This window comes from Saprolegnia parasitica (assembly GCF_000151545.1).
Source record: "Saprolegnia parasitica CBS 223.65 unplaced genomic scaffold supercont2.29, whole genome shotgun sequence".
In the NCBI taxonomy this organism is placed as follows: domain Eukaryota; phylum Oomycota; class Saprolegniomycetes; order Saprolegniales; family Saprolegniaceae; genus Saprolegnia; species Saprolegnia parasitica.
In genome coordinates this window covers 298,382-324,948 of record NW_012156423.1, presented here as the reverse complement: position 1 = coordinate 324,948, position 26,567 = coordinate 298,382, and the positions used below count along the sequence as shown (strand labels likewise).

General features: G+C 60.0%; 10 protein-coding genes across 10 annotated transcripts in view; 4 read left to right on the top strand and 6 right to left on the bottom strand.

The window, feature by feature from the left end:
• Window positions 1-481: 481 nt before the first annotated feature.
• Window positions 482-2,370, top strand: SPRG_20332 (hypothetical protein; the record flags this gene model as incomplete). Its single annotated transcript, XM_012346555.1, has 8 exons — window positions 482-683; window positions 719-834; window positions 880-1,011; window positions 1,066-1,410; window positions 1,462-1,772; window positions 1,816-1,985; window positions 2,038-2,138; window positions 2,185-2,370. The coding sequence occupies 8 exons, from the start codon at window positions 482-484 to the stop codon at window positions 2,368-2,370; spliced, it is 1,563 nt and encodes a 520-aa protein (XP_012201945.1).
• Window positions 2,371-2,779: 409 nt separating this feature from the next.
• Window positions 2,780-6,884, bottom strand: SPRG_07069 (hypothetical protein). Its single transcript, XM_012346527.1, has 4 exons — window positions 6,057-6,884; window positions 3,832-6,003; window positions 3,366-3,779; window positions 2,780-3,321 (listed from the first exon to the last, which is right to left on the bottom strand). Exons 1-4 carry the CDS (start codon window positions 6,840-6,842, stop codon window positions 2,800-2,802), a joined length of 3,894 nt encoding a protein of 1,297 aa, XP_012201917.1. The 5' UTR covers window positions 6,843-6,884; the 3' UTR covers window positions 2,780-2,799.
• A 233-nt stretch (window positions 6,885-7,117) lies between these two features.
• SPRG_07068 (hypothetical protein) lies at window positions 7,118-9,592 on the bottom strand. The gene is made up of 6 exons (XM_012346526.1): window positions 9,541-9,592; window positions 9,387-9,494; window positions 9,186-9,338; window positions 8,847-9,135; window positions 8,725-8,802; window positions 7,118-8,679 (listed from the first exon to the last, which is right to left on the bottom strand). The coding sequence occupies exons 1-6, from the start codon at window positions 9,543-9,545 to the stop codon at window positions 7,171-7,173; spliced, it is 2,142 nt and encodes a 713-aa protein (XP_012201916.1). The 5' UTR covers window positions 9,546-9,592; the 3' UTR covers window positions 7,118-7,170.
• A 1,332-nt stretch (window positions 9,593-10,924) lies between these two features.
• SPRG_07067 (hypothetical protein) lies at window positions 10,925-11,604 on the top strand. The gene has a single exon (XM_012346525.1). The coding sequence runs from the start codon at window positions 10,953-10,955 to the stop codon at window positions 11,472-11,474; it is 522 nt and encodes a 173-aa protein (XP_012201915.1). The 5' UTR covers window positions 10,925-10,952; the 3' UTR covers window positions 11,475-11,604.
• Window positions 11,548-12,446, bottom strand: SPRG_07066 (Ras-like protein Rab-5C). Its single transcript, XM_012346524.1, has 4 exons — window positions 12,184-12,446; window positions 12,062-12,138; window positions 11,884-12,006; window positions 11,548-11,829 (listed from the first exon to the last, which is right to left on the bottom strand). The coding sequence occupies exons 1-4, from the start codon at window positions 12,386-12,388 to the stop codon at window positions 11,674-11,676; spliced, it is 561 nt and encodes a 186-aa protein (XP_012201914.1). The 5' UTR covers window positions 12,389-12,446; the 3' UTR covers window positions 11,548-11,673.
• An 800-nt stretch (window positions 12,447-13,246) lies between these two features.
• On the bottom strand, window positions 13,247-14,047 carry SPRG_07065 (mago nashi 2). The gene is made up of 6 exons (XM_012346523.1): window positions 13,967-14,047; window positions 13,797-13,915; window positions 13,681-13,744; window positions 13,539-13,626; window positions 13,364-13,489; window positions 13,247-13,314 (listed from the first exon to the last, which is right to left on the bottom strand). The coding sequence occupies exons 1-6, from the start codon at window positions 13,999-14,001 to the stop codon at window positions 13,297-13,299; spliced, it is 450 nt and encodes a 149-aa protein (XP_012201913.1). The 5' UTR covers window positions 14,002-14,047; the 3' UTR covers window positions 13,247-13,296.
• A 710-nt stretch (window positions 14,048-14,757) lies between these two features.
• On the top strand, window positions 14,758-19,038 carry SPRG_07064 (hypothetical protein). The gene is made up of 8 exons (XM_012346522.1): window positions 14,758-15,332; window positions 15,382-15,501; window positions 15,555-15,989; window positions 16,041-16,309; window positions 16,356-16,980; window positions 17,167-17,589; window positions 17,643-18,725; window positions 18,776-19,038. The coding sequence occupies exons 1-8, from the start codon at window positions 14,829-14,831 to the stop codon at window positions 18,989-18,991; spliced, it is 3,675 nt and encodes a 1,224-aa protein (XP_012201912.1). The 5' UTR covers window positions 14,758-14,828; the 3' UTR covers window positions 18,992-19,038.
• Window positions 19,039-19,267: 229 nt separating this feature from the next.
• Window positions 19,268-21,596, bottom strand: SPRG_07063 (hypothetical protein). The gene is made up of 3 exons (XM_012346521.1): window positions 20,544-21,596; window positions 19,716-20,490; window positions 19,268-19,669 (listed from the first exon to the last, which is right to left on the bottom strand). The coding sequence occupies exons 1-3, from the start codon at window positions 21,585-21,587 to the stop codon at window positions 19,326-19,328; spliced, it is 2,163 nt and encodes a 720-aa protein (XP_012201911.1). The 5' UTR covers window positions 21,588-21,596; the 3' UTR covers window positions 19,268-19,325.
• An 860-nt stretch (window positions 21,597-22,456) lies between these two features.
• On the bottom strand, window positions 22,457-23,062 carry SPRG_07062 (hypothetical protein; the record flags this gene model as incomplete). Its single annotated transcript, XM_012346520.1, has 5 exons — window positions 22,457-22,602; window positions 22,647-22,718; window positions 22,766-22,823; window positions 22,869-22,963; window positions 23,005-23,062. The coding sequence occupies 5 exons, from the start codon at window positions 23,060-23,062 to the stop codon at window positions 22,457-22,459; spliced, it is 429 nt and encodes a 142-aa protein (XP_012201910.1).
• Window positions 23,063-24,366: 1,304 nt separating this feature from the next.
• Window positions 24,367-26,567, top strand: part of SPRG_20331 (hypothetical protein) — a gene marked incomplete at both ends in the record, with an annotated part of 3,192 nt that continues 991 nt past the window's right edge. The window contains one exon of the mRNA XM_012346554.1: window positions 24,367-26,504. Within this exon, the coding sequence (XP_012201944.1) occupies window positions 24,367-26,504 (2,138 nt within the window). The remainder of the gene's footprint in view (window positions 26,505-26,567) is intronic.

Here is a 26,567-nt window from a genome sequence, read left to right as displayed (position 1 = left end):
CCAAGACAATCGAAACAAGTCCCCGCTCTAATACACTTTTTACATGTACGCAGGAAGCACTCCGGATGTAGTATGGTTTGGACGCACTCGATGAAGCGTCTATTTTCCTGTTCTCAAACGACCAGCCCTCTCTGCGTCGTCGGGCTCATCTCACTTGCGCATTGGCGCCTATTTGACGCACTGCCAGCATCAACCCAACGCAATCCTTGTAATCAAATGACGAGTTCGCGCGTGTTGTTCGATAAGTAGTCATTTCAAAACGCTCTTCAGACGGCGTTTCTCTCTCCACCAATTATATGACTGGAATGATGCACATAATGACACTTGGGGTGCTAAAGTCGCGCACCCGACGCGGTCACGTGTCTTGAACCGACACAAAAACAAGAGTGGCCTTTCTCGACATGTGATTGGCTCGCGCAAGTGACATGTCGCAGCCCGGCGGGCCGATTGGCGTCGGTCGCACTTGCGATTGACACGAACGATGGCTGCACGCACCGGCGAGATCCCGCTCTCGGAGAAGGTCGCGCCCACCGTGGCGCTGGCAAAGCGCAGCCACCTCGGCGACCTCGTGTCACTGCGCGCGACCAACGTCGACGTGCGTCCGTTCCAAGAGCGTCTCCAGCGCATGGAAGAAACCATGGCCATTTGGAACCCGGAGCAGCAGGTCAACAACGTGCCGATGCGTCGGTCGGGCCACGACGGCTGGGGCATTGGCAAGATCATGCTCATCTTTGCGACGACTACCTCAAGCACCTCTACCACTTTCCGTGGCTCGACCAGTGGCGCGACCTCCTCTTCCCGTTCTTCGAGTCGCTCAACATCCCGCCCGAGCGCGTGCGTGGCCTTGAGCTTCGCATTCTATCGACTCACGCGCCGTAGGTCATTCGGTGCTTGTTTGCACGCATGCCGGCGGGCTCGGTCATTCCCGTGCACCACGACACGGGCGCGTGGGTCGCGCACTGCCACCGCGTGCACCTGCCGATCATCACCAGCGACCACATCGACTTTAAAGTGCGTTGATGGTTCGGTCGTCCGATAAAACTCACGATCTCTATTCGTGCCTAGGTGGGTCTGGACGAAGACGCGATGCAGCGCATCGAGTTTGCTCAAGGCAACGTGTACGAGCTCAACAACGCGAGCAAACACATGGTCGAGAACAAGTGGAACCAAGCGCGCGTGCACTTGATCTTTGACTACGTCGACGCCGACTTTTCCCTCGCGTCGCTGCCGCTGCGCAAGCTCGCGCCTGGCACGGTCCTCCACCAGACGCGGCGGACGGTCGACATGTCGTCGGAATTCGGCTCGCGCCCGACGCCGTCGTTTTGCATCATTGGCGCGCAAAAAGCGGGCACGACGTCGCTGTACGACTACATCACGCAGCACGACCTCGTGGTGCCGGCCAACCGCAAGGTACTCGTTCGCTCTCGTCTTGATAGATTGATATATTGTTGATGTGGGTAGGAAACCCACTACTTGGACTGGCGCTTCGATCCAAAGCTGCCGCCGATCGAGACACCGGAAGGCCAGGCCGCGCATTTGGCCATGTACCAGCGCTTCTTCCGCATGGACATCCTCGGTCCGTGTCCGTCGGTGCTCTCGGGCGAAGCGACGCCGAGCTACCTCCTCGGCGGCTCGGTCGTCATCCAGCGCTTTCAAGCGCTCATGCCCGGCGCCAAGATCCTCGCGACGTTGCGCAACCCTGTGGACCGCGCCTTCTCGCACTACAACATGACGGCGGACCCGGTCGGGAACCCCGAGCAGCTCAAGAACCGGTACCGGAAGCGTCTTGAAGAGTGCAATTTATCTTTTCCATAGTGGTCACCATGCGCTCGGTGGCAAGAGCTTTGAGCAAGTCGTCGACGCCGAAATCGCCGAGCTCCAGGCGCTCGGCGTGCACCCCGACATGTCGTTTGAAGAATTCGATCGCGTCTACCTCCAGACGCGCCTCTCGTTCACGCATGGCGGCCATTCGTTCATTGGTCGAGGTGCGTCCACTATCAAAGTATCAAGTGGCAAAAACGGAAACGTTGATCTTAGGGCTCTACGCGCTGCAGCTCAAGGGCTGGTTTGAAGCGTTCCCGAAGGACCAGCTCCACATTGTCAACATGGACGACATGAAGACGTCGACGGGCTTGCACGTGCGCTGCCTATATGTGTCGAATCGCATTCTAACATGTTCCGTAGGCGGTGATGCAGGACGTGTTTGCCTTCTTGGAGCTCCCGCCCTACACGATCGAAGACAGCAGCGCCAAGAACACGCGCGCGTACGGCGCGTTGCACCCGGACACACGCGCGCGTCTCCAGGCGTTCTACGCGCCCTTCAACGAAGCGCTCGCGGATCTGCTCGGCCGCCGCTCGTTTGCTTGGTAGAAGACTCAAAACGTGATTTTCCATACCTCGCCATATCGAATTGCTTTGATACACGGGCTTGGCTGTAATTCAAGGAGGAAGAACGACGTCACCGACACTTTGCTCGCGATCTTTCGTGGTGTCTTGGTTGGTTTCACAAGGGACATGTTGTCATCCTTGCGTGTCCCAGCTGCTGGTCCTCGTCCGCGGTCGGTCTTCACAGCATCCAACAAATGCGCAGTGACTGCGTCAACAGCCTCGGTCTCAGCGCCAACCCAAATTCTGCTGTGAAAAACATCAAGCCGTGAACGCTTCGACATTGTGGTGCTCTCGTTGAGCGAATGGAGCCGCTAGCAGTCTACTACTTGGCACCACGAAGAGAGAACGACATCGCCTTAACAAGTGTGCACGTTGATGCCCACAACAAGAAAGCACGTATGGAGACGTCTATTACGCCGCCACGTGCACGAGGTACTCGACGGGGAAGAAGACGGTGAGCGGTCGCTGGCCGTCGCGCTCGAGAATGAACCGAAACCGGTTCAGATCGTAGATACCGGGGGCACCAAAGACCGCTGTGAGCGGCACATCGACAAGCGCCCCGGGCGGCAGCGCGTTAAACGTCCGTCGCGTGACGCCGGCCCAAAACACGCGCGCACTTGTCGTGGTCGCCGCCGACGACGCGCGAACGCTCGGGTGCTCTTCTTCGGGCACGAGCGTCTCGAGCGTAAACGTAATCGGCGGCGACGACGCCGACGCGTCATTGCGCAGGTGCAGCGTCATGGGCACCGCACCAAGCCGCACATTTGGCGCATAGTCCAGTGTCATCGTCAGCGGACACGCGTTGGACGATGACGTATACGGCGTGCGCACTTGGACGTTAAGGACGCTCGAGTGCCCGAGACAGCGCTTCCGCTGGAGGCCATTCACGACGGGCCCCGTGCCCGCCCACTGCACGACCACATGCAGATCCATCTAGTTGTACGTGAACCTCGTGTCGGCAGAAGATAGATAGGTACCTCGGGGTGGAGCAGCGCATCGGGTGACGTGAGCGGCACGTGCTCAAAGGCCGGCACTGTGTCATGGCCGGCCTCGCCGTGGGTCTGCTTGTTGTCACGACGCACGCTCTGGATCGACCGGAGCAGCTGCGCCTTGTTGCCGCCCTGCTCGAGCGCCTTCTTCTTCTTAAAGTCCAGGACGCGCTCGGCCGCGTGCTGCAGCGTCAGAAACGTCAGCACAGCGTACGTAGGGAGCACCACTTGTGGCGAGAGCGGCACGCTATGCAAAAGCGCCTCGGACCCGGTCTTTGGCACGAGCCGAAAGTACAGCGTCGACGTCTCCTGCCACTGCAGCGACGTGCCGGCACGCAAGGTGGACCTCGGTTCTTGCAGCGGCTCGAACGGCACGAGCGACCACTGGTGGCCAGGGTCATGCTTGGCGTGGCCTCCTTTGTGCCGTCCTTGCGCGCGTTGGCCACCTATACACGATCGATCGTATTCGCACCATCGTCTTTTCTTCATTGAATTGTACCGTGAGGGCGAGAACGTACTCGCCGGACCGGTTGTAGCTCGGGTGAATCGCGTGCGAGAGCTGGAGGCAAGAGAGCGTCTCGGCCTCCAGCACCAACGGCACCACGCGACCGCCATTGTAGCGGAAGAGGAACCGAACGGTTTGCGTACCCACGTGCTGGCTCTGGCACACGAGCCGCATCGACACCGACGCACCCGGCGCCAGGGCAAACGCATCGAGCGTCGTGACGTGGCCGAGCGCGCCCACGGCGTGGCAAGGCGTCTCGAGGGTGTACGCCCATTCGCTGCAGACGATCGTGAGCTCCGTGAGCGGCGCGACACCATGGTTGGACAGCGTCAGCGAGAGGACGAGAACCTCGCCTTCCATGCAAACGAGCGGGTCGGGCACGGCCTTGCCGTCTTCTTGCGTGAGCGCCACGCCGAGCCACGGCAGTTGCGGCTTGATGTCGCAGCGCGTTGCGTCGTTGGGTGCCCGCACGCGGTTGGCGCGGTGCTGGAGCGAGTCCTGGAGCAAGATGCCTGGGAGCTTGAACGAGTGCTCGCCGTGCACTGCCGTGTTGAGTGCCCAGCGCACACCGAGGATCTCGACGCGGCCAATGGCTTGTGGCAGCAGTCGCAGACGTACTTTGGTGTCGGCGAAAGGCGCCATGGTCACGTCTTGGTACTCGACTTGCACATGGGTGGACGATGGAAACGGGTCGTCGCCCACGTGCCCAAAGAGGTGCAATTGCGACAGCACGACGTCGCACGCCAAGTGGTTCTTCATTTCGAACTCGACGTAAATCCATTCGTGGACAATGTACGACTTGAAGCCGGCTTTGATCGGCTTCTTGTTGCGCAGTGGCAGCTGGAGGGCCGTTGATGACGCGGTTGCGAGTTCGCGCCAATGCGTGTGCGGCGTCGCCATCGCTTGGATCTTTTCCTCGCGTAAAAGCAGAAACTGTGTTTGCTTCCACATCGCGTCGTCCATGTCGATCGGGACGGCCGGCCCAGACGCATTCAATGGCGCGAAGACCACCACCGACGCATCCGTGATGGCGGGGATCGCGAGGTTCTTGACGAGCAACACCTTCTGATGGCCCTCCGCCGTCTCGAGCAAATCAAAGTCCGGCAGCGCGTCCGCGTCCTGAAGACACTCGGAGACCATGTCGTAAAACTCGGCGAGCAGTTGCTGCTGCTGCGCCTTCGTGTGCCGACCCGACCCGATCCGCGTCAGCAAGAGCGCGATCGCTTGCTGCGGGTGTGAGAGCGAGTAGAGCTGCTTGGCCAACGTGCCCGTAATGTGGTCATCGACGGCGAACCAGCGCGAATTCGCATACATGGAGCGCGCACACGCGTAGCAGCGCGCGGCGTGGGGCGTGTACCCCATCGTCGCGTACACGTGGCCGGCCATGACCATGCGGAAGCCATACTTCCGAAACTTGGCGGTCCGCGACCGCAAATCGCAAAACGCCGCGCGCTCCAACAAGACGGCCGCGCAAATGCCAAAGCTTGGCTGGCTCGGGTCGGTCGCCGATGACCCGCGGATGAGCGCGGCCGACGCTGCGTCCATGAGGTCGGACGCCGGCGCCAGCTGAAATAGCGCCGCGTACATGTCGCTAGCAAGGACCGCGGTGCGAGTCGCGTGGCGCACGGTCGACACTTGGGGCGACGTGGCCGCGAGCCGCGCGTAGATCGCAATGCAGCTCTCGATCGCGTTGTGGATCTGCGGCAGTGACCCACGCAGGAGAAAGAGGCAGAGCGCGATGCACTCGTTGGCGTGGGCGCAGTGCAGAAGCGCCTTGTCGGTCTTGTAGTCGTCACGCACGAGCCGGTACATGGAGAGCGCGAGGTCGTAGTCGTGGATGCAAAAGGCCATGTCGGCGAGGAAGAGCATGTTGGACTCGATGCTGTCGTAGCGGTAGACGTACACCGACGAGCGCGCACTCGTGTCCTTGGGCTTGCGCCACCACGACCGGATCGCGTTCTTGACGCCCTTCTTGACCGCCGCGACGTTCTCGTTGAGCGCAAACATCTTGGCTTCGATCTGCGGGAGCATGCACTTCGTTGCAAAGTCCCAGAGCAAGTTGCGGATCGATTGGTGGTCGCTGTCGTCGAGGAAGCACCCAAAGGGTGCGTCGTGGTCCAGCTATACGACAGAAGACGATACAGCATAAGCTACGAGAGACGACGCAACGGTACCGGCGGCAAGTTGCGCACGTATGGGTGGCCGACCCAGGACGGCGCCGACTCGAGGTTGGGCGTCGGAAGCGAGTTGATGTGCATGACACCCCCCGAGTTGGCCGGGAGCCCGAGGTTGCGGTAGATGGCGTCGGCGTCAATCGACGTCTGCTGCGTTTCGCACACGTCGTGCAGCACGATGTAGTACTTGGGGATGTTCATGTCGTAGAGGCCTTCTTGGAAGACGGACGGCATCGACTGTGGCGACGCGAGCTGCTGGAACGCGTGGCGCGGGTCGCCCTCGGTCGACGAGACGACGAGGACGTTGGCGTGCGGGTGGTAGATCATGCTCGTCTCTTCGCACTGAAAGCTCTCGAGCAACTCGTGCTTGAAGGCCTTGTACCACGGCAGCGGCTCGATCGAGTCGCCGCCAATTGCGCGCAGAAAGGCGGGGACGTCGGCGTCGCTCGCCACCGGCGGCAGCTTCCACGGCCATTTGTCAGGGCTGCTCGTCTGCACGCGCACGGCCGAGTCCGCGATGACCTGGTTGAGCTTGGCGGATGCGTCGGCCGGCGGCGTTGGGCCAAAGTTGGCGGCGTGAAAAAAGCGCATGCGCACCTCGGGCAGCATGACGGGGCCGGCGACCGACCGCACCGGCGTATTGGCGTTGGCGAAGACGCCGTAGGCGTTGAGGAGCTGCTCGACCGAGAGGCCGCCGTTCTTGGCGACGATGCGCTCGGCCTCGGCCGTCGTGTTGAGCAGCACGACCGGCGCGAAGGCCTCATGCGCCCAGCTGCCGAGATCCATGCTCGTTGACGACGACGACTTCCTTCTGTTCTGAGCCCGTCAATAACCTCTCAGACTCGATATCGGCCATTTCAGGTGTGAAAAGGGCACTGGCGATGCCCGTTCCGCTGCGTGCGACGTGTGTGATGCAATCGCCGGTCGATACCAAGTAGATCGAGCACGTGCATGGTACGACGACAGGAGACCTCTTGGTAGCTGCCAGCGCAGGTGATGCAATGAACGGTCTCGTATGCGCCCCTTCAAGATCCACCCTGACGATCGTACACGGGATCGCAGACGACTTGTACATGACATGGTATTAGATTTGCTATGGTGATGACATGGAGGACTAGGACGACTTGACCATGCGCTTGAGGTACTTGGCTTCGATCGCGCGCACTTCGACCTCGTCCTCTTCCGAGTCGTCGTCGCAGCTGAGACGGTACCGAATGCGCGGAATGTCCATGGTCTCTAGCAGCGTCGACATTGGCATCGCCGGTGGCCCGAGCGTCGCCGAGTCAAACTGCGTGCGCAGGAGCGGGTACGTCACGGACGACGGCTCGGATAAATAATCGTCAATCTCTTCGGGCTCCACGACGTACTGGATACCGCTGCTTGGCTCGTCGTCGTCGGACAGAGGCACGTATTCATCGTTCGCATCGTCCACCCGAGGAGCATCGTGTTGAGTTGGTGCGCTCTGACGCACTTCCACGACATCCGGCGTGTCTCCGTCTTCCAGCACGATCGGCGCGTTGTCATCAATATGGACGGCGAGTGCCGTGTCTTCGTCCGTGGGTGCGTCTTCAAGAGGAGCTGCGTCCCCGTCGTCATCACCTCCAACTGTCGATGGATCTCGGTCGAGCTTGGTAGGCTCGCTACCGGTGGTCTCGTTGGGTGACGATGGCGCAATGTCAAGAGGCAGAGAGTCGATCCCACTGACAGCAAGAGAAGGAGGACTGGCGACAATGAAGCTCGTGTTGGTGCCCACCGACTGGGTCTCTTTGGGTGTCGCCGCGTTCTTGTACAAGCGTTGTACGGCTTGTAGCTGGTCCTGGAGCATTTGGATCTGCCGCTGCATCGCTTGCATCTGTTCCTGGTGCTCCCGAAGCAGATGATCCGAGGACGCACGTTCGACCGCCTGGGCCGGCGGCGCGGGTCGTGGTGACAGCGGTCGAAAGTCGGGTTTGGCGACGGGATTGGTTGGCGGAAGGCGCGGCATTGGCGTCGGCAGCTCGTCGTAGGACATGCTATCATCTGCATGTGGGGCTGGCTCGGGCTCGTGCACGACAGGGGACGCAGCCGGGACGGGGGCCGTTGGCACCGGTTGGTGCGACTGCTGCAGATAGAGCTCGACGACGTCAACGTTTGCCGATCGACCCACCGTCACCCGTCGTGTGGTCGTAAAGAGAGCTATGGTCGCGGGACTCGTCTCCTCTGTGCCGAGCGTCATCTCGAAGAACTCGGGTAGCCACTGCTTGGCCTCGGTGGGGTACTTGACAACCAAGCACGTCCGCGGCGCAACCCAGAGCTGTTCGCGCCCAGCTACCGACATGGTGTGGTATAATAGGCTCTGATAGTACATGGACGTGGCCGACGACGCCTGGAGCCAGAGACCTACGAGCGGCCGCGACGTGGCGAGGGGATCCGTCGGCAGCAGCGGCACCATCTTGCGCGTCTTATCGAGCGTGACGAGGCCACTCTCGTGCGTTGACTGGAGCTTCATGAGCGCCTTGGCGAGCGGCGTGAGGAGCAGCGGAAGGTTGCGGATTGGCAACAGATGGACCTCGGCCGTCGGCGCCATAAGCTCCATCGTCAAGTTGAGCTGCGTGGGCATAAAGAGTGAGACCACCAAGCGCATCTAGAGCACGTGAATTGACCTATGCCAGCGTATGTAAAAAAGTACCGAGAGGGCGACGTCGAGTGGCCCGCCATGCTGAAGCGTGTACGTTGTGCCATGGACCATGGCGTCATAGGACGACAGCTACAGCGAGCGATGAGACGATTCGCATGTAGAAAAAGTCATACCGAGCCCAATTCGCGCACGTCCTTGAGCACGACAAAGACCGGGTAGGACGACGGCGGCCGCGAGAGGTTGCGAGGGTCCGTGTTGACGCTGAATGCAGTCCCATGAACCGCCCAGTTCTGGGACGACATAGCTTGGCTGTAGAGCACATGTCCAAGGAGTTGGGGTCCCGACGAGCGCCGAAGCACCGCTTCGTGAATCTGTCCGAGGACGGAAGCGGTGAGCGTGATCTTGGGCACCATGGCTTCCTCAGGGTGGATCACTTGGGCGGCCCCCAGCGACCGACGGTCCCTATTACCGCAGCTCAGCACTCTACCTCGAAGCAGCAGCGAAGTTTGTACCACAGGACGGAGCGTGTCGACGGGAACTCGATGGTGCCCAGATACGCGCCGCTGTTGAACGACGCTGGCGTTGGCGAGAGCGACGTTGACGGACGGCGGCCCTTTGGGCTTTTGGGCGCATGGCGAGATAGCACAGCTCGCCCTTGTGGAGCCCTACATCCATCATGCATGAGCGTAGAAGCATGATGCGAGGTAAGCTACATGCGGAAGGATGTGTTCATCGGGGGCACGCGCGGGGCTGCTTCTGCGCAGCTCGTGTCCTCATCTTCGGTGTCGGGAAAGAAGGCCGACTTCTGGCGCCTCCGAGGCCTAGGTCGATGGATGAGCCATCATGGAGCCCACTCGGTCGTCGTACATCATGCTTCGCCTGTCCTTGGTCGCGGATCGCCGGCCGCTTCGAATGTGTTATCCGGACAATTCTCTGCCGGTTGACGGGAACACGATATTTGTATCGCAATTCAAATCATCCGGATAAGAATTGCGGAGCGCGCGCATTTTGCATTTTTGAAATGGATTGCCGTCAGATCTTATTGGATTGGCACCACGATGTAGGCACGACGGTACTTGCATTCGCTGAAATATAGTGCTATTGATACCTTTGGCGTCGCTCAACATATATTACCGGTAGATCGCTCCACCGTTTGTTGAGGTCATACTAATACAAGCCGTACGACTGCTTTAATGGCACGCCAAATGCTTGGCGGCTCCGTTCACGACAGGTATCCGCCGCTTTGGCCACTCGTGAACACTATGCACATCTAACACGTACTGGTATTATGTAAACACAAAAGCAGTCCACAATGCATTCCTACCAGCCCCCTCCACCGGAACCTTAATAATCGTGATTTGGAGTGCGGACAGATCCAAGCACTAGGCAGCGTCATTGATGTCTTGGTCAATAATGTAGCAAACATGCTCCCGTCGCTGGTTATTGACGCTGGGTACGTGGTGGTGGTGAGATAGAACCACCACGTTGCCGGGATATGTGATGTTGGTTCTGACACACTAGCAGGTCGAACGCTGTCTATGGTCGATGTGCCAGAGACAATGGCGCAGTCTCCGTGACCTGATCGCGCGACGGGGCGTTGCGTCAAAGATACTTCGACCCTCGCCGTGGACAACGTCAGATCTGGTCGTGCGTGACGGTGCGGCTACGCGATATACCATTTTAAATGGTTTCGCTTCTCGGAACTACCCGAGCTTTCATCGGTCCTCCATGACAAGCTAACGTGCAAATCGTCGGCTTTTTTGCAGAGTGTCGAAACTATAACACGGGCATCAATCGCGTGGGTAAATCCAGTGGCGTCATGCAACGGGTACACAATGGTACCCCTCGAATTATACCCTTCGCTCACCAGTTGACCAACTCTTATACGTAGACGCGCCGAGCCTTCACCATCAACCAGAAAGTGAAGGGGAAAGCTCGGCGCGTGTACGCGTGGCTGTAGGAACAAAAGGAACTCGACGATCACGCTCCAAGATGGTCCCTTGCATCATCATCATAAAACACGCGACACGAGTGTTGGTTTTATATTATTATTGCATGTGTCGGCCGATCGGATACAAATCAGAAATGATTTAATAAAAAGAAACCGCACTGTAGGGGAGCTATTTCAACTTGAACCCGTACACCTTTTTGGCCAATCGCAAGGCGTGGCCGGCGCTTTTCCAAGCGACGCTGGTCTCGGATTGGCTCGTTTTCGGCTACCAGAACAAGGCCAAAAACATGGTCGGGGATTTCACTCGAAGAAACACCTCGCAGCCGCCATGTCGAGCAGCCGCAGCGCGACGATGATGGAGCCGAACCTCAACAAGAACGTCAACTGGATGGACTCGCCGGGCTTCGCGGCCTTCTATGGCATCCTCCTCCTCTTCATCTACACCATCGTGACCATGGTGCTCCCCGCGACGTGGTCCTGGACCGGCGTCAGCATTGTGCATGGCTTCATCTCGTTCATGATCATGCACTGGATCAAGGGCTCGCCGGAAGAGGGCTCGATGGGCTCGGGCGAGTACCGCGAAATGACTTTTTACGAGCAGATTGACGACGGCCGCCCGTGGACGTGGGTCAAGAAGTTTCTCATCTTGGTGCCCACGGCGCTCCTCTTGCTCGCGAGCGTCTCGTCCAACTACGACACGACGCAGCTTTTCATCAACTGCCCGATCTGGATCATCCTCGTTCTCGCCAAGCTCCCCGAGCTCCACGGCGTCCGCCTCTTTGGCATCAACGGGACGGTTGGTATCGACGACGACGCCAAGAACCACGTTGCGCATTGCAAGAGCTCGTAAGCTTGCTTCCTATCTACGTACCCTCTGTACTGCTGCTTGGGCGTGTGGACGATGTTGACCTCAAGAAGCGCGATGCAAGCACCGAAATAAAATATGTTCATTTTCAGTCATAAAGACGCTGCCTCTACGAGTGGAGCCGAACGAACACGCAGGCAAAACAGGCGATTGCATTAGCAGCAGCCATTCTTCTTCGGTGGAGTCACGGGCGTGATCGGGAATGCATCTCGCTCCGGTTGCTGCGGGTCTTCGGTAGCTTCTGCGCGATCGCCACAAAGAGATCTTTGACGTTCACAGCCGTCTTGGCCGACGTCTCCATGTGCAAAATCTCATTCTCTTCCGCGTACTGACGCGCCTCCTAGCATCATCACGCATTACGTTGGCTGCTGGCGATCATGATGGATCATCGCACCTCCAAGTCGACCTTGCGGCGCGCCTCGAGATCCGCCTTGTTGCCGGCAAGCGCAATGATTACATTGGGGTCGCCCCGCCGCTGGAGCTCCTTCACCCACGACTTGGCGCCTGTAAACGAGTCCTATATCAGAGTAGTAGCCAATGAGCCACGACCGTGCCATCGCGCAGCTGCGCACCTTGTTCGTGACGTCGTAGACGACGATGGCCGCGGCGGCGCCGCGGTAGTACATGGGCGCGAGGCTGCGGTAGCGCTCTAGAGTAGGCCATATGAATGCGCGCCAACACATAGACTGTCTACCTTGGCCGGCGGTATCCCAAATCTCAAACTTGACCGTCATGCCATCGTCCAGCGAGACGGTCTGCGTGAGGAAGGCGGCGCCGATCGTCGGCTCCTGGAACTCGAAGAACTCGTCGCGGACGAAGCGCACGACGAGGCAGGACTTGCCGACGGCCGTGTCGCCGAGGAGCACGAGCTTAAAGTGGCACGTCTTGTTGGAGGCCATGGTCGCCGACTCTTCCGCGCTGCCGACGTGTTGAGATATGCGGTCTCCCGTTGGCGGATTTTTTTCGTCGAAATATTATTTCACCGTTACCAACCCCTGTATACGAAAACGCTGTAGAAACAAACGCTCGGCCGAAAAATCCAAGGCATTCGTTCTGAGAGGTTTCTCGCCAGCTTGGGCCGGCAATGAGGCGTGCGGGCGCATACATTGCTACAGGCTATGTGAAAAGACCATATATCATATACAAGAGGTCCTTGAAGTTGCACAAGATACTCATGAAGCAGGAACAATCACATGCATTGTAACAGGTTATACAAAAACAGAGGATTGCAGGAAATTCGCCACCCAGCAGCCAATCCAAAGCGCCCACCTCGGATTCCACGGTATCCGGAATAGCTCGTCGAGCAAGATCTCGCCGAGGACAGGTTCTGGCGGCGCCGACGACGTCAGGCGAGAAGAACCAGATTCTTGAAGTCGCCTCCGGCGCGCCTCCATGACCCCATGGCATCATGGCCGATGCGTCCATGGCACGAGGTGGCTCTCGGGCGTCTATGGCGATATGAGTGCGATCTTATTGCCCGATGCAGCATGCAGCCTCCGAGCAGACGATCGTGGATGCGACGAGTGACCTGTAACGTGAGGCGAAGGCAGCGTGCGCAATGTAGCGACGTGTCGAGAGATCCAGCCATGATTCGACGACGTATAACACGGGCAGAACGTTGTGGTGCGCAAGAGACCTTACGCGTGGGATGCCACTCCCCTGCGATCTTCAACGTGCACCTGGAGCCCGTTGGGCTAGCTCCATTGCCAACACGAGCACCGATCCTCTTGGGCGCTGCCAACACATAGCAACGACGATTGCTTTTCAATACTTTTTGATTGGGGAGCTCACCAGCTAGGCTCGTCGCTTACGGGATCGGTTTGATCTAGTCGCAGAGATGATGTGTTAGCACAGCAACCTACATTGTGATGTACCTTGAAGTGGAGCGTGATGAGCGAGAACACCATGCACTTCAAGTCCTGCACGAGGTAGTAGAAGACACGAAGGCCTTCCGGATCGTCGCTGTCTTGCACATCGAGGAGCGACCCGATCTTTGCGCACTAGAGGGACAGGGTGGATGGCATGAGCGCGACGATATCCAAGTCATACGCTGAACGAGATGTGCTTGTCGTCGAGAATCAGCTCGAGTTCTTGCTTGCCGACGCGGTCGCTAATAGGCCACTTGCGGTCGTCTTCGCTACACACAACAACATCGTTCGGTCAGCCCCGCCTTGGACACATGCCAACGTACTTGGCAATCTCGCTGCTCTCGATGATGCGCTTGAATTCGTCGAGGACCGACTGCGATACAACCACTGGTCCACGCACATGAGACCCTGCATGAGAGCGCGCGATGGGTTGACGCACCTTCCTTTTCAATGATCGAGTCGTTCTTGTAGTTCGAGTTGTTGGCGTAGCGCAGGCGGCCGTTCGACTGGAGCTCAAACTCCATGTACTCGTGGCCAAACTTGCCCTTGTGGCCGACACTACATGATGCTCGTTAGCGGCCATACACGTACGTGGCGCATGAGGCGTACTAGTAGCGGAGGTAGAAGTCGTCGCGGCGCGCCATGGTCCTCCGGTGCAGAATGCTTCGATGGAATTTACGACCAACAGAAACCTCAGGCTGGGAACCTCCATAAATAAATACTTCGATTCCTCGATTCGCACACTATATGTTACACTACATGAAGCACACTATTTCGATAAAAGAGCGGTAACCAATTCGACGTGGCCATCGAAATCAAAACGGGCCAGAGCTCGGTGCGAATGCATTCGCTATGCAAAGAAGCATCACCATGGAGAGCTCCCTGCTTGCAGTCTCCATGTTGGCCGACGGTCAGCGCTGTCGAAGTCGCCGGATATCATGGATAAGACGACTCGCCCACATGTGACGAGGGTCCAGGTCGACCGATTGCGCTCAAATGATCATTCGTTCGAATCAACTAGAGTAGGCCAACGGAGGCACATGTGCGTCGAGGACGGACTCGATGCGATGAGTACACTACCGCACACAACCGCCAACGCTGCACGACACCAGCGTCATTGAAGTGATTGCGCAATGCCTCAAGCTTCAGCATCCGTCCCAGGTCGCGGTAAATGAAGCAGCAGCAAGTACAGTCGTCTTTTAGACGTGTAAATAATGTCGTCCTTTTGCCGCAATGGCGACCGTCCAGCTCCGCGGGCGTCGTGACTAACTCCAGCTCACCACGGGCTGGGAACCTGCTATCTATTCACACTATATAAACCCCGTGATGACACTAAAACGTTGCAACCTAGGTTATCAAAAACTGGAGGTTGAAGGTACCCATGGCCGACCAATTGGGAGGCGGCGCGATCCTTCATATCGCAGCGCAGTAGGAGCGGCAGTCCATCAATCGCCGTTTGTCACTTGCCAGCATGGCCCAGGAAGCATCGCCGCGAAAGCTCTCCATGTCGCCCACGCGCCGCATCGAGCGCGGCCTGCGCCTCGAGACGCTGGACCTCGAGGCCGCGCCACTTGGCCAGCGCGTCTTCGAGTACCTCGACAAGGACCACAATGGCACGATCTCGGCGGCCGACATCTTTGCCGAGTTTGACCAGTGCGGTCTGCGCCACGACGACCCGCGCATCGCACCGCTGTGCAAGCATCTCGAGGCCCATCCCGACTTGGTCATGGACTTTGACACGTTCCAGTCGACGACCAAGGACTGCGCCGAGACGATCGAAAAGTGCTTTGGCGGGCAGCTCTGCATCCCCAAGTTCAACTCGTTTCGCTCGGACGTCGAGGCGCTCTTCGACAAGACGTGCGCCAAGAGCGGGCTCACGGCGCGTACGTCAAAGGTGACGTTTGCCGTCTCCATGTGCACCGTCGACGGCCAGCGCCACGTCATGGGCACGTCGCCCCAGCCCGGCAACATTGAGGTAGCGTCCTCTCTACGTCGGCGTGAAGCTCAATGAGTATCGTACGTAGTTTGGCTTGGAGGAGTGCTGTAAGCCCATCTTGTACAGCATGGCGATGGAGACCCACGCCGACATTGACGAGTACATCTCGCACGAGCCGAGCGGCCTCGGCGCCCACGCCATGGCCCTGGTACATATGGCTCCTTCCACGATTGCATCTCTGACGCAGTAGACGACCTGTAGCAAACGAAGAAGGACAAGAAGCGGCCGCACAACCCGCTCATGAACACGGGCGCTCTTGTCTCGTGCGCCCTCTTGCTCGACGACAACGGCTCGGTCGATGCCAAGTTCAACGGCTTCTTGAACCGCGTCAACACCCTCTTTAGCCGCGAGGATCGTACGACGCCCTCGTCCTCGGCAAAGCCCTCGGCCTCGTCCATGGAGGAGGCGACGTACGCGAGCATCAACAAGTCGATCGCGTACATGCTCGATGCGGCCAAGTGCTTTCCGTCCGCAACCAACATTGACGACGTCATGGCGCTCTTCTTCCGGTCCTGCGCGGCGCGGTGCACGGTCGACGAGCTCTCGGTATTCGCGGCGACGCTCGCCAACGGCGGCATCCACCCCATCTCGGGCGACCGCGTCATGCAGCCCGAGACCGTCCACCATTGTCTCTCGGTACGCCATTCGTTTTTTCCGCGTCGCCGAGACCCATGGACATATGGCTAGGTCATGTACTCGTGCGGGCTCGGCACGTACAGTGGCGAGTGGGCCTTCCACGTGGGCATGCCCGCGCTGAGCTCGCTCGGCGGTGCGATGATTGTTGTCGTGCCCGGCGTCATGGGCTTCTCGTCCTACTCGCCGCCACTCGACGCATCCCACAACTCGATCAACGGCGTCTCGTTCTTCAAAGCGATCGCCACCAAGTTTACCTTTCACAATTTCGACTCGCTCCCGATGATCAACCTCGCGCGCAAGGACCCGCGCCGCGACTCGCGGTACGCCATCCTGCGTTCTTCTATCTGATTGCTGCTTATTTCTTAGATTGGTCCAAGAAGAGATTACGACCAAGCTTTTGATTGCGGCTGCCGAAGGCGACGTGTGCGAGATCCGCCGGCTGCGGTCGCGTGGCGCCAACCTCAACGGCACCGACTACGACGCCCGCACGGCGCTGCATTTGGCGGCCTCCGAAGGCAAGATCAGCGTCGTCAACTACCTCGTCAAGCACGGCGCAAACCTCGGGCCCGTCGACCGCTGGGGCGGCACGCCCATGTCGGATGCCATCACGTTTGGCCACCTGCACGTGGCACAGCTGCTCACGAAAGCGGGCGCGACGTCCAGCAAGCCTTCGCCGGCCCCGGTCGCGCGCCACGCGTCCGCGACACGCCCGATGCTGCTCCGCGACATGACGTGCTTTTACGCCGCCGCGAACGGCGACCTCGACCACCTCAAGTCGCTCCTCAGCGAAGGCTTCGCGTTTGCCTCGTTGCGCGACTATGACGCGCGCACGCCGCTGCACGTGGCGGCCGCCGAGGGCCGCCTCGACGTCGTCCACTTCCTTGTCGAGCGTGCCAACGTGCCGATTGACGTGAAGGATCGCAGCCAGCGCACGCCCTTGTCCGAGGCGCGCCGCGGTGGCCACGCACCGATCGTCGACTTTCTGCGCAAGGCGCTCAAGGCGCCGATGGCGCAGCACCCGCCAAACGCGTCGTTCCCGTCGACGCCGGGCCACGACAGCGACGACGAGCTCGAGGGGTACGAGATGCCGATTGACGTGAAGGATCGCAGCCAGCGCACGCCCTTGTCCGAGGCGCGCCGCGGTGGCCACGCACCGATCGTCGACTTTCTGCGCAAGGCGCTCAAGGCGCCGATGGCGCAGCACCCGCCAAGCGCGTTCCCGTCGACGCCGGCCCACGACAGCGATGACGAGCTCGAGGGGTACGAGATGTCGTCGCATTCGGCGACGCAGTTTCTCCTGCGCGCCGAGTCGCGCGAGGCCAACAAGGCGGCGATCCTCGGCGCGACGGAAGCGAGTGACGACGATAGCCATCTCGCCAAGGTCAACGTGCGCACGCTCCTCCGCACGCTGCGCGAAAGCGGCTTGCTCGAGAACGACCCGCGCCTGCGCAAGCTCGTCGACAACGTCAAGCTCCTCGGCCTCGACGCGACCCTGTCGTACGAGCAGTACCGGTACCTCACCGAAAGCGGTGCGATCCTCCTCGAAAAGGCCATGGCGCACGCTCTCATCATTCCCAACTTTGGCGCCTTCTGCGACGAGGTAGTACACACTCGTCACCGGATAAAGGGAAGGACATGACTTGGATGTGGTAGATGATTGATATCTTTGAGCGCGCCAAGCTCAACCGCGACGGCCACATTGCGACGTACATCCCGCAGCTGGCCAACGTGGACCCCGAGAAGTTTGGCATGGCTCTCTGCACCGTCGACGGCCAGCGCTTTAGCCTCGGTGACGCCACCGACAGCTTTTGCGTCCAGTCGTGCAGCAAGACGATCTCGTACTGCTTGGCGGTCGAAGAATTGGGCCCCGAAAAAGTGCATTTTCACATGGGCTGCGAGCCGAGCGGCCTGCGCTTCAACGACTTGAGCTTGCTCGAGCGTCACGGCTTTCGCATTCCGCACAACCCGATGATCAACTCGGGCGCGATTATGTCGTCGTCGCTCATTCGGCGCGACTTGCCGCTGCACCAGCGGTTCGAGTACGTCATGTCGGTCTGGAGCGCGCTCTGCGGTGACGCCAACGTCGGCTTTGACAACTCGGTGTGCCTCTCGGAGCGGTCGTCCGCGGACCGCAACTGCTGCCTCGGCTACATGATGCGCGAGGCCGAGTGCCTTCCGGACGACACGGACCTCATGGAGACGCTCGAGTTTTACTTTGAGCAGTGCTCGCTCACGGCCAACTGCGCGGCCTTTTCCGTGCTGGCGGCGTCGCTCGCGACCGGTGGCGTCTGCCCGCTCACGAACCACCGCATCTTCAAGGCCGAGACCGTCCGCAACTGCCTCAGCCTCATGTTCTCGTGCGGCATGTACGACGCGAGCGGCACGTGGAGCTACCGCGTCGGCATTCCGGCCAAGTCGGGCGTCTCGGGCGTCCTCCTCCTCGTCATCCCCAACGTCATGGGCGTCGCGCTCTGGTCGCCGCGCCTCGACGAGATTGGCAACTCGGTGCGCGGCATCCAGTTCAGCGAGGAGCTCGTGCAGCGCTTTCCGTTCCACAACTTTGACGCGTTCGTAACGCACACCAAGCTGCCGTCGCCCGTCTTCCGCGCGAGCGCTGCGAGTTCCGGGGTCGCCTACGACACCAAAATGCGCCGCAAGCTGCTCTACCAAGCCCTCTACGCCGCGTACGAAGGCAATGTCGAAGAGATGCGCCGCCTCAAACTGCTCGGCGCCGACGTGCGTGCTCTTCCTTGGCTGCTCGTGGCTCATTGAAGAACGCTATGTAGGTCAACGCGGCAGACTACGACGGACGCACGGCCATGCACATTGCGGCGTCCATGGGCCACGTCGCGGTCCTCGAAGAACTCGTCTTCCAAGGCGGCAACGTGCACGCAGTCGACCGCTGGGGCGGCACGCCGCTCTCGGACGCCACCCGCTACGCCCCGTCCAACGCGGATGCCGTCGTGCACGTTCTGGAAAAGGCCATGCGCGCGCAAGCCTAGAGTGCGAGATACGTCGGCTCAATAGACGTGCGTGGTGCTCCCTTGTTCTTCAGAGTGTCTCGAGACGATCGATGGCGGTCTCCATCCAACCCAATGGACGCTGCTGTAAGGTTGCTGCCTGCGTGCAGACGTAGACAAGGGCCAGCGACATGCCACTGGTCCTCCGTCGTGCAGGAGACGTCGATGGTGCAGGCGGAGTTGTGGGCGTCATACGTGGCATCCTGAGGTGCCGATGACGTGGCGTGCTCTCCCGTCGCGACTCGTTCGATCTTTGGTCACGCAACAAACGACTCACACAGGCATATCGACTCGTAAAGAAACTACTCACTACTCACTACTGGCTCACGAGCTGGAAGAAGATGGCGAGGAAGAGCATGAAGACGATGAGCGGAATGTACTCGACGAGCGACGAGCTCTGCGTCTTCTTGACCTTGGCGCCCGGGTACGTCTTCTTGGCCGGAAGCGCGCGGGCCTTGGCCACCTCGGCTGGCTTGGGCGACTCAACCGTCGGCGTCGGCGGCACATGGGTCGTCGCCGTCGACGGTGTCACGGACAGCCCGCCCTTTTGCCGCGCGTCATCGACGAGTTCGCGCACCTGCGCAATGACGTTGTCGTCCTTGGAAGCCTCGGCGGCTGCGAGACCGTTGGCGAAATGCGCCTCGGCTGCGTCCTTGTTGCCTAGTGTTCCCATGAGTCTTTCGAGTGGCCCGAAAGGGAGCAGTACCTCGCTTGAGGGCGAGGATGCCCGTGGCAATCTCCGTGAGGCATTCGATGCGGCCGTTCTGGATGCCGCTGGCCGCGCACAAGGCCGAGCACTCGGCGAGCGTCTTCTCGGCCTCGTCAATTTCGCCGAGTTCGGCCTCGCAGTACGCCTTGTTGCAGAGCGTGTCGGCAATGTCGCCCGAGATCTTGGCCAGAATCTCGTCCTTCTGGTCGTTCTGGATGCGCGTTTCGACGTCGGCCTTGAACTGGCGCAAGGACGCTTCGACCTTGAGCAAGTTGGCACGCTGCTCGGTCACCTCTTCCGAGAGCGCCGTGAGCTTCTTGAACACCTCGGCGATGATGTGCTGGGGCGGGATCGGCTTCATCGCATGCGCGAGTTGTAGCATCTCGTTGAGCACCTTCTTGCAGTTGGATTTCGTGTCAAACTCAATGTAAAAGTCCGCCTGGAGCTGGAGCAATTTGAGGACGAGGAACTTCTCTTCGTTCTCCATCGGCTCGTACGGCAACGCGCGCACTTCGTCCCAGAGCTCGTCGAGCGCCGCGGCTTGCTTCGGGTCTTTGCCGCCGCTCTTGAACGCGTTGACGCCATGGACCACGAGCACTTCGAGGCAGCTCAGAACGCCCTTGAACTCCTTCTGGGACACGAAGAACGCGTGCGTCGACTGGACGAGGTTGATGTGCTTCATCGGGTCTGTGATCTTGAGCACGTGCATCTGGATGTACATGAGCGCGATCGCCGACTTGAGGTCGACGCGGGCGCACGCCTCCTGGAACGCCTACACAGATGCTGCATGAGACGACGGTAGGCAAGGAACGAGTCGACGTGTACCTCGGTGATGCTGGCGAGCGCGAGGTCCGGCTGCTGGTTCTCCGTGTGGAGCCGCGCGATCCACTCGTTGCACTGAAACACAATGTCCCACTGCTGCGCCATCGTCGCAATTTCCTTGGCCTTCTTGACGTACTTGAGGCCCTCTTCCGTCTGCTTGAGCATGCCACACGACCGCGCCGCGTGCAAGAGCAGCTTGACCATGCGCTGCGGCGGCGCGCCGGCCTGGACGCCAATCATGATCGCGCCTTCGAGCGCCTTCACGCACATTTCGGCTTCCCCGAGCACCGTGTGGCACGCCGAGAGCGCTTCGAGGAACTCCATCCGCCGTTCCGGGTGGGGCATGTCCTGAAGCGCCTGCACAAAGTGAGGAATCGCTTCGCGGTGCTTGTCCTGCTTGAAGAGCGCCATGCCGATGCTGCCGTTGATGGCGCCGCACGCGTCGCGCCGACGGACCTTCATCGCTTCCTCGAGCGCTTGTTTAAAGAACGTCACCGTGTCGTCAAGGTTCTCGGCCTGGAAGGCTTCGTTCGCCTTGCCCATGAGCTCCTTCATCTTGCCCTCGGCGGCCTGCGCGATGGCCAGCTGCGCCAAGTCGCCAGCGACGCCTTCATCCTCCGGCATGCCTTCCTGGGCCGCCTTCAAGTCGTTTTCAGCGTCTTGGATAAAGCCCATCTGCATGAACGCGTGGCCACGAAAGTGCTGAGCCTTGTGCAAGGTCGGGTTGACCTTGAGGATCTCCGAGCAGAGCGGGATGACCTCGTGGTGCAGGTCTTGCTTGATGAGCGCAATCGCGAGGTTCATGCGGCACGACTCGACAAAGATGGCGGGCGCGTCCGTCGGCGCGTGTGCAATGAGGTCCTTGTACGCGGTCGCGCCTTCGGCAAACTTGCCGCTCTCCATGAGCGCATGGGCCTGCAGCCGGATGGCCTCGGCCTTCTGCATGCCAGTCGGCGCCGCCGGCGCAGCAGGCGCCGCCACCACGGTCGTCGCAGCCGACTCGTCGTCCGAGTCTTCGAGCTTGTCCCACTTGGAGTAGTCGGTCATCGTCCTGGCGAATTCGAAAATACTATCGACACGTGTGTGAATTCCTCGCAGTCAACTCTGAGAATATCAATAAATAGAGGTATCCATTCTCAGAGGTTGGTTTCTAGACGCACGCAACTTTATCGCACGTGACGTGGCACGTCCTGCGAGGCGCATGGCCGCACCAAGCACGCATTACTCTCCCCTTGCGCCTGCTCAGGTTGTGCCAACGTACGTTGAGCTCGACGCGCGCTGCGAGTGCCACACGGCAGCGACAAGGCCATAACGCTGGATAGGACCTCCAGTCCAACCGTGCGACCGAGCGAGCAGCAACTTAAGCGCGTGCTCAAGCTGCCGTGGTGCGACGACGCGGTCGGACGCTCGATGCGTGGCCAAGAAGAGCGCATCACGTCTCACGCTGCGAATACTTGGGAATCTAGAATCGCTGGTAAGGATATACCTACGAGGATGCTGGCGGGTGGAGCTCCTGGCAACAAGGCGTTTACGCAGGCGATGTCACTTTCCCTTGACGACGACGTCAAGACGGCTGGTGATGTCAGGACAGGGGTCGGTCGTGAAATCACACAAGCACGACGCGGTTGCTCCAAGCAAACCTTCGTGCCGGATGCATATTCTCAGCAGGCACGAATGCTCAACAAAGCGTAGAGTTGGCTCGATTCTCACCGCATTGGGAAGATGCCAGCAAGCCATTGTTGTCGCGTTCTCAGCTGGCTTGTCTACCTGCCCGATGCACCGCCGTCAGGTCGACCTTTGCTAAGATCAAGGAAATAAGAACCATTCTTATTTCCTTGGCTGAGATGCCCGTCATCATCGCGAGTACCCAGCATGCAATCCGTGAAACACAAGGATCCAATCACCAAGACGTGGATTTAGAGCTCGACGTCCTTGGCCTCGGCGAGCATCGCTTCGTTGTCCTCGCCATCGTCGTCCGTGTCCTCGTCCTCATCCTCGTCGTCTCCATCCTCGTCCTCGTCGTCGCTGCTTTCGCTCGAGTCGTGGGCCTCCGCGTGGCTGTCTACGCAACAAGTGTGACGACGAATCGGAGAGCTCCTGCACGACCGACGACGAGCTTGAGTTGCAGCGCAGTTTGGAGGTTCTTGATCAACTGGTTCTCGGGCTCATGCGCCAAGACTAGAGGCAACCATGTCGCCTCGCCAGCGCACGTGGCGAGTACGTACTCTGCTGCGCGAGTGCAAGCGCCTCTTCCGTCTCTTCGTCTTCGAGGTGCCCAAGAAACTAATGCACATCCTCGTCAACCGGCACATCCCTGCCATGGCGTACCGTCGTAATCATCTCGATCGGCGCCTTCCCGTCGGCCCATGCGCCATCGACCTCGTCCGATAGTACCTTCTCGACAACATGGGGCTCCCGCAGGTCTACACGCCATGCTTCACCTCTCATGGCAGCGACCATCTACCTGTGGGGTCTTCGCCCTTGCTGTTCCCGGCCACGAGCATGGCCTTGATGCTCTCCATCGCCAAGGGTCGCAGAAAGATCGGATGTGCGATGGGCGAGCGATCTCGATCAAGTACGATGCTCGATCAAGTGCGGTTTGGTGCTTCGAGATGCTATCGCCTGCCATCGGATCTCTCACTTGTCGATGCGACGCACCTGGTACTTGATCGCTTGCCCCAGCTGCTTACGCGGCTCGAGCCACAAAGCTCCAGTGGCTGCATTTCGGGTCGGCTGCAAAGCTCGGAAGATGATGATGATGCGTCCTTGAGCACCTATGTGCTCAGTGGCCGTGGTCGCGTGGCATGACGTGGCACCCTGCGGTGCGTTTATTCGAGCTGTCGCACGCACCAATGGTGGGTTCGTTCGTCCCCAAGACACTAAAGCTATCGTGCCCTTGTCGCCAAACGCCTTTGCCACGACCGAAACTGCGATTGATCGTAATGCTCAAGTCCCAAGGACGCGTCGACGGACGGTCCTGTCTCCGTGGACTTGATTGGGCAGATGCCCTGCGTGACGCCGGCGCGCTGTTCCTGCGAGTCGATGCTGCAGCGCAGAGTAATCGATGCAGTAGGAGCTCCAAACGCAGCGCGCAATGAATGCTTGCAGCTGCTCACGCAATAGATCGATGTATCGAGCCGGGCGGGACATGGCGACTTGCAGCTCGCAGCGCGTTCCCGCCGAATCGACGATGCGCCCGGTGAAGTGCGGAACCCGTCGCCGAATTATGTCCGGCAAGGCTAATCGCACGCCACATCCATGGCCATCAAGTGACCCACGCCATCTGAAGCCCACAGACGAAGGACGAGGCAAGGCTTTATGCGGCTACAGCCTATGCGTGAGAAGGGTAGCACCCTGGGTAGCCTTGCACTCGGCTCTACGAGCGTACCACCGACGATGCAAACAATCCCAAAGCAGCATAGTTGCCTGCATGGACGAGGCTCCAAGCTGCGTGACAATTCTGCAGAGCATTGATGATGCCAGAGGAATTACGTCTCGATACTATCGTGCGCCACACTGGCGGCGTCTCTCTGTGGGCTCCCACTCCATTGTTCTCAGAGCGCGTTCTCGCAGTAGCCTTGACAGAAGAGAGCGGTAAAGAAGCAACCAAGATCTTTCACCATGCTTGGACCAAGCAATAGGTACTGGCTGGGGCCTCGCTCGTGCCTGGTTTCTTCCGCTGCCCGCTCCTAGACACGCGAGCGGCCGTTGAGTTGCGTCGGATTAGCGTCCTGTCTGCACGGTACTTTGCATATCATTTGCAGTCGCACTTAGTGCGCACCATCCCGTTGGCGTAATAAACACGAGGGTCAACAATTTTGCTGGGATGGCGACGCGATGGGATGGGGCCGGCGTGCCGGACGTGCTCATCGCCCACGCCGCCGTCGTCTGCGCGGCCGTGGCCAGTGGCGACGCCGACCGCTTCCTCCATGAAGACCCGGCCGCGCTGCCCTACTCGGTCTACTTCAGCCTGCCACCGCTCTACGCGAGCGATGAGTTTGTCCTCGTCGAAACGCCCGACTGCGTCGTGTGCTGCGTCAAGGCGCCAGGCACCGCGCAGCAGCTCATTGAGGTCACCGAGCGGCAGACCATCTTCCAGTATGCTGGCCGGGTCCACGCCTCGTTCCATAAGCGCGCCGTGTACATTCGCTCGGTGCTGGAAGAGCTCACCGAGGCGACCAAGCCCCTCGTCTTTACAGGCCACTCGACGGCCGGTAGCATTGCGCAGCTCTGCCTCCTCGAGACATTATTTCGTTACTGCTGCTCGGACGAACTGCAGTTTGCGATCGAGACCATTGACGCCGACCACCGCGAGAAGAACCCGAGAACGCTCATGTCGCTCCACGAGCTCAGCGACGCGCTGCAGCTCGACCTCGAGATGCTCTTGCCACAGCCGTCGATCGCCGCCGACATGGCGCGCCGCTTTTATGCGGTCGGCTTTGGGGCACCGTGCGCCGCGAGCGCCAACTGCCGCGAGCTCTTCACCTCGCTGAACCTGCCGCTGCAATTGATCACGCTCGTCAACGAGTACGACTGCATCCCATCGATCTACAACGTCGCGCAGGCCGCGTCGGTTGCCGCCAAGACAACGACCAAGTTCATTGCGATCTCGAAAGCGACGGCGTCGCTCCTCGGGCTCTTCCCGACCGTCGAGCGCCTCGACATGGAAGGCAGCGGCGTCAACCTCGCGCCGAGCGTCTACATCAAGATGACGTGGTGCATCTTGGCGACGACAGCGTATGTCAACATGACGTGGTCGGTGCTCCATAAGGTCTTTCGGCAATTCCAAGACCACGTGCTCGGGCCCGCGTGGCGCGACGTGCAGTACGTCCCCTTTGGCAGCTACGCCTTTCTGGCCAAAGAGTCGTTTGAGCTTGTCATTGAAAACGACGCGGACGCGGTCCTCGGCAAGCTCCAAGCGACGCTCGAGGTGCTCTCGGCACATGCGCTCTGGCAGCACGTCATGCCGGCGTACCTCTCCCAAGTCCTCAAGCGCGTCGACGACCGCCATCCAGACATGGACCACTACGAGCGACTGCAGGTACCTCGAGACGCCTCGTCGACCGCGATCGTGGCGGCCTACCGATCGCTCGCACTGCGCTGGCACTCCGATCGGTGGTCGAGGTCGTGCGACTCGACCGAGCTGGCCTTTGCCGAAGACATGTTCAAGCTACTAGCCGAGGCATACGAAGTGCTTTCCGACCCGAGAGCCCGCGCCGAGTACGATGCCAGCCTCGCGCACGCCAAGCGCGCGGACACCACCAAGCTATTTTCGCTCTCGCTGGACGACGCGCTGCTTCTCTTTCAACGCGAAGCCGACAAGTGGCAGTGGGTGGTGCGGCCGATGGCTCGGTCGGCAAGCAATGCGCTGGGCGTTGCGCGTGCCAAGCTCACTCCGCACCGCTTCGAGACGGGCAACCACGACAACGTCTTCCTCGGGCACAAGATGCGCGTGCTGCGGGACGATACGACGATCACGTACGTGGGTCGAGACGACGTGCTTCCGACTGACCGGCCGCTGTCGTCCAAGCTCTCGGGGCGCACGGCCGCGTCCTTGGTCGGTGGCGCCGTCGCACTGGGCGCCGGTGTCGCTCTTGTCATGAATGCGTGGTCCCAGTACAGCGACGGTATGAAGCGCCAGCGGCAAGCCCACACGGTCCACCAGATGCCACCGCTGTACCTCGAACGCCTTTTGACCGACGATGTCGACGACGATGCGAGTCTCGAAGTGCTCGAAGAGTTCTACGATTGCCTCGACGAGCTCGAGCTCGCGCGGCTGCAGCAGTCGGCCGAAGACACCTTCTTCGACTGCCTCGAGAGTACGCTCACTGTCTGCGACGACACGGAGCACCGCGTCGTGTTTCCCAACGGCGCGTCCGTGCGGACGCCGTTCGGGCGTGGGGTTGTCGTCGACGCGTCGCTCGACGGTATCTACTCGATCGAGATCCACGGCCTCGGCACGGCGTACGTGCAGCACTGCGATGTGCGACGCGGCGGTGAGGCCGAAGTCCACGGAAAAGAGGCCCT

Excerpts from the sequence above, each read along its gene's own strand:
- SPRG_07063 (XM_012346521.1), bottom strand. The coding sequence starts at position 21,587 with ATGACCGACTACTCCAAGTGGGACAAGCTCGAAGACTCGGACGACGAG. Across the intron at positions 20,491-20,543 it reads CGCTCGCCAGCATCACCGAG|GCGTTCCAGGAGGCGTGCGC; the intron begins GTACACGTCGAC and ends GCATCTGTGTAG. Across the intron at positions 19,670-19,715 it reads CATCCTCGCCCTCAAGCGAG|GCAACAAGGACGCAGCCGAG; the intron begins GTACTGCTCCCT and ends TGGGAACACTAG.
- SPRG_07064 (XM_012346522.1), top strand. The coding sequence starts at position 14,829 with ATGGCCCAGGAAGCATCGCCGCGAAAGCTCTCCATGTCGCCCACGCGC. Across the intron at positions 15,333-15,381 it reads CCCAGCCCGGCAACATTGAG|TTTGGCTTGGAGGAGTGCTG; the intron begins GTAGCGTCCTCT and ends TATCGTACGTAG. Across the intron at positions 16,310-16,355 it reads GACCCGCGCCGCGACTCGCG|ATTGGTCCAAGAAGAGATTA; the intron begins GTACGCCATCCT and ends CTTATTTCTTAG.
- SPRG_07069 (XM_012346527.1), bottom strand. The coding sequence starts at position 6,842 with ATGGATCTCGGCAGCTGGGCGCATGAGGCCTTCGCGCCGGTCGTGCTG. Across the intron at positions 6,004-6,056 it reads ACGTGCGCAACTTGCCGCCG|CTGGACCACGACGCACCCTT; the intron begins GTACCGTTGCGT and ends TCTGTCGTATAG. Across the intron at positions 3,780-3,831 it reads TGGTGCGAATACGATCGATC|CATGACCCTGGCCACCAGTG; the intron begins GTGTATAGGTGG and ends GGCCACGCCAAG.
- SPRG_07066 (XM_012346524.1), bottom strand. The coding sequence starts at position 12,388 with ATGGCCTCCAACAAGACGTGCCACTTTAAGCTCGTGCTCCTCGGCGAC. Across the intron at positions 12,139-12,183 it reads TTGGGATACCGCCGGCCAAG|AGCGCTACCGCAGCCTCGCG; the intron begins GTAGACAGTCTA and ends GGCCTACTCTAG. Across the intron at positions 11,830-11,883 it reads GCCGCAAGGTCGACTTGGAG|GAGGCGCGTCAGTACGCGGA; the intron begins GTGCGATGATCC and ends TGATGATGCTAG.
- SPRG_07067 (XM_012346525.1), top strand. The coding sequence starts at position 10,953 with ATGTCGAGCAGCCGCAGCGCGACGATGATGGAGCCGAACCTCAACAAG.
- SPRG_07068 (XM_012346526.1), bottom strand. Across the intron at positions 9,339-9,386 it reads ATGAACACATCCTTCCGCAT|GGCTCCACAAGGGCGAGCTG; the intron begins GTAGCTTACCTC and ends TGATGGATGTAG. Across the intron at positions 8,803-8,846 it reads ACGTGCGCGAATTGGGCTCG|CTGTCGTCCTATGACGCCAT; the intron begins GTATGACTTTTT and ends CGCTCGCTGTAG.
- SPRG_07065 (XM_012346523.1), bottom strand. The coding sequence starts at position 14,001 with ATGGCGCGCCGCGACGACTTCTACCTCCGCTACTA. Across the intron at positions 13,916-13,966 it reads GACTTCTACCTCCGCTACTA|TGTCGGCCACAAGGGCAAGT; the intron begins GTACGCCTCATG and ends AGCATCATGTAG. Across the intron at positions 13,627-13,680 it reads GAGAGCAGCGAGATTGCCAA|CGAAGACGACCGCAAGTGGC; the intron begins GTACGTTGGCAT and ends TGTTGTGTGTAG.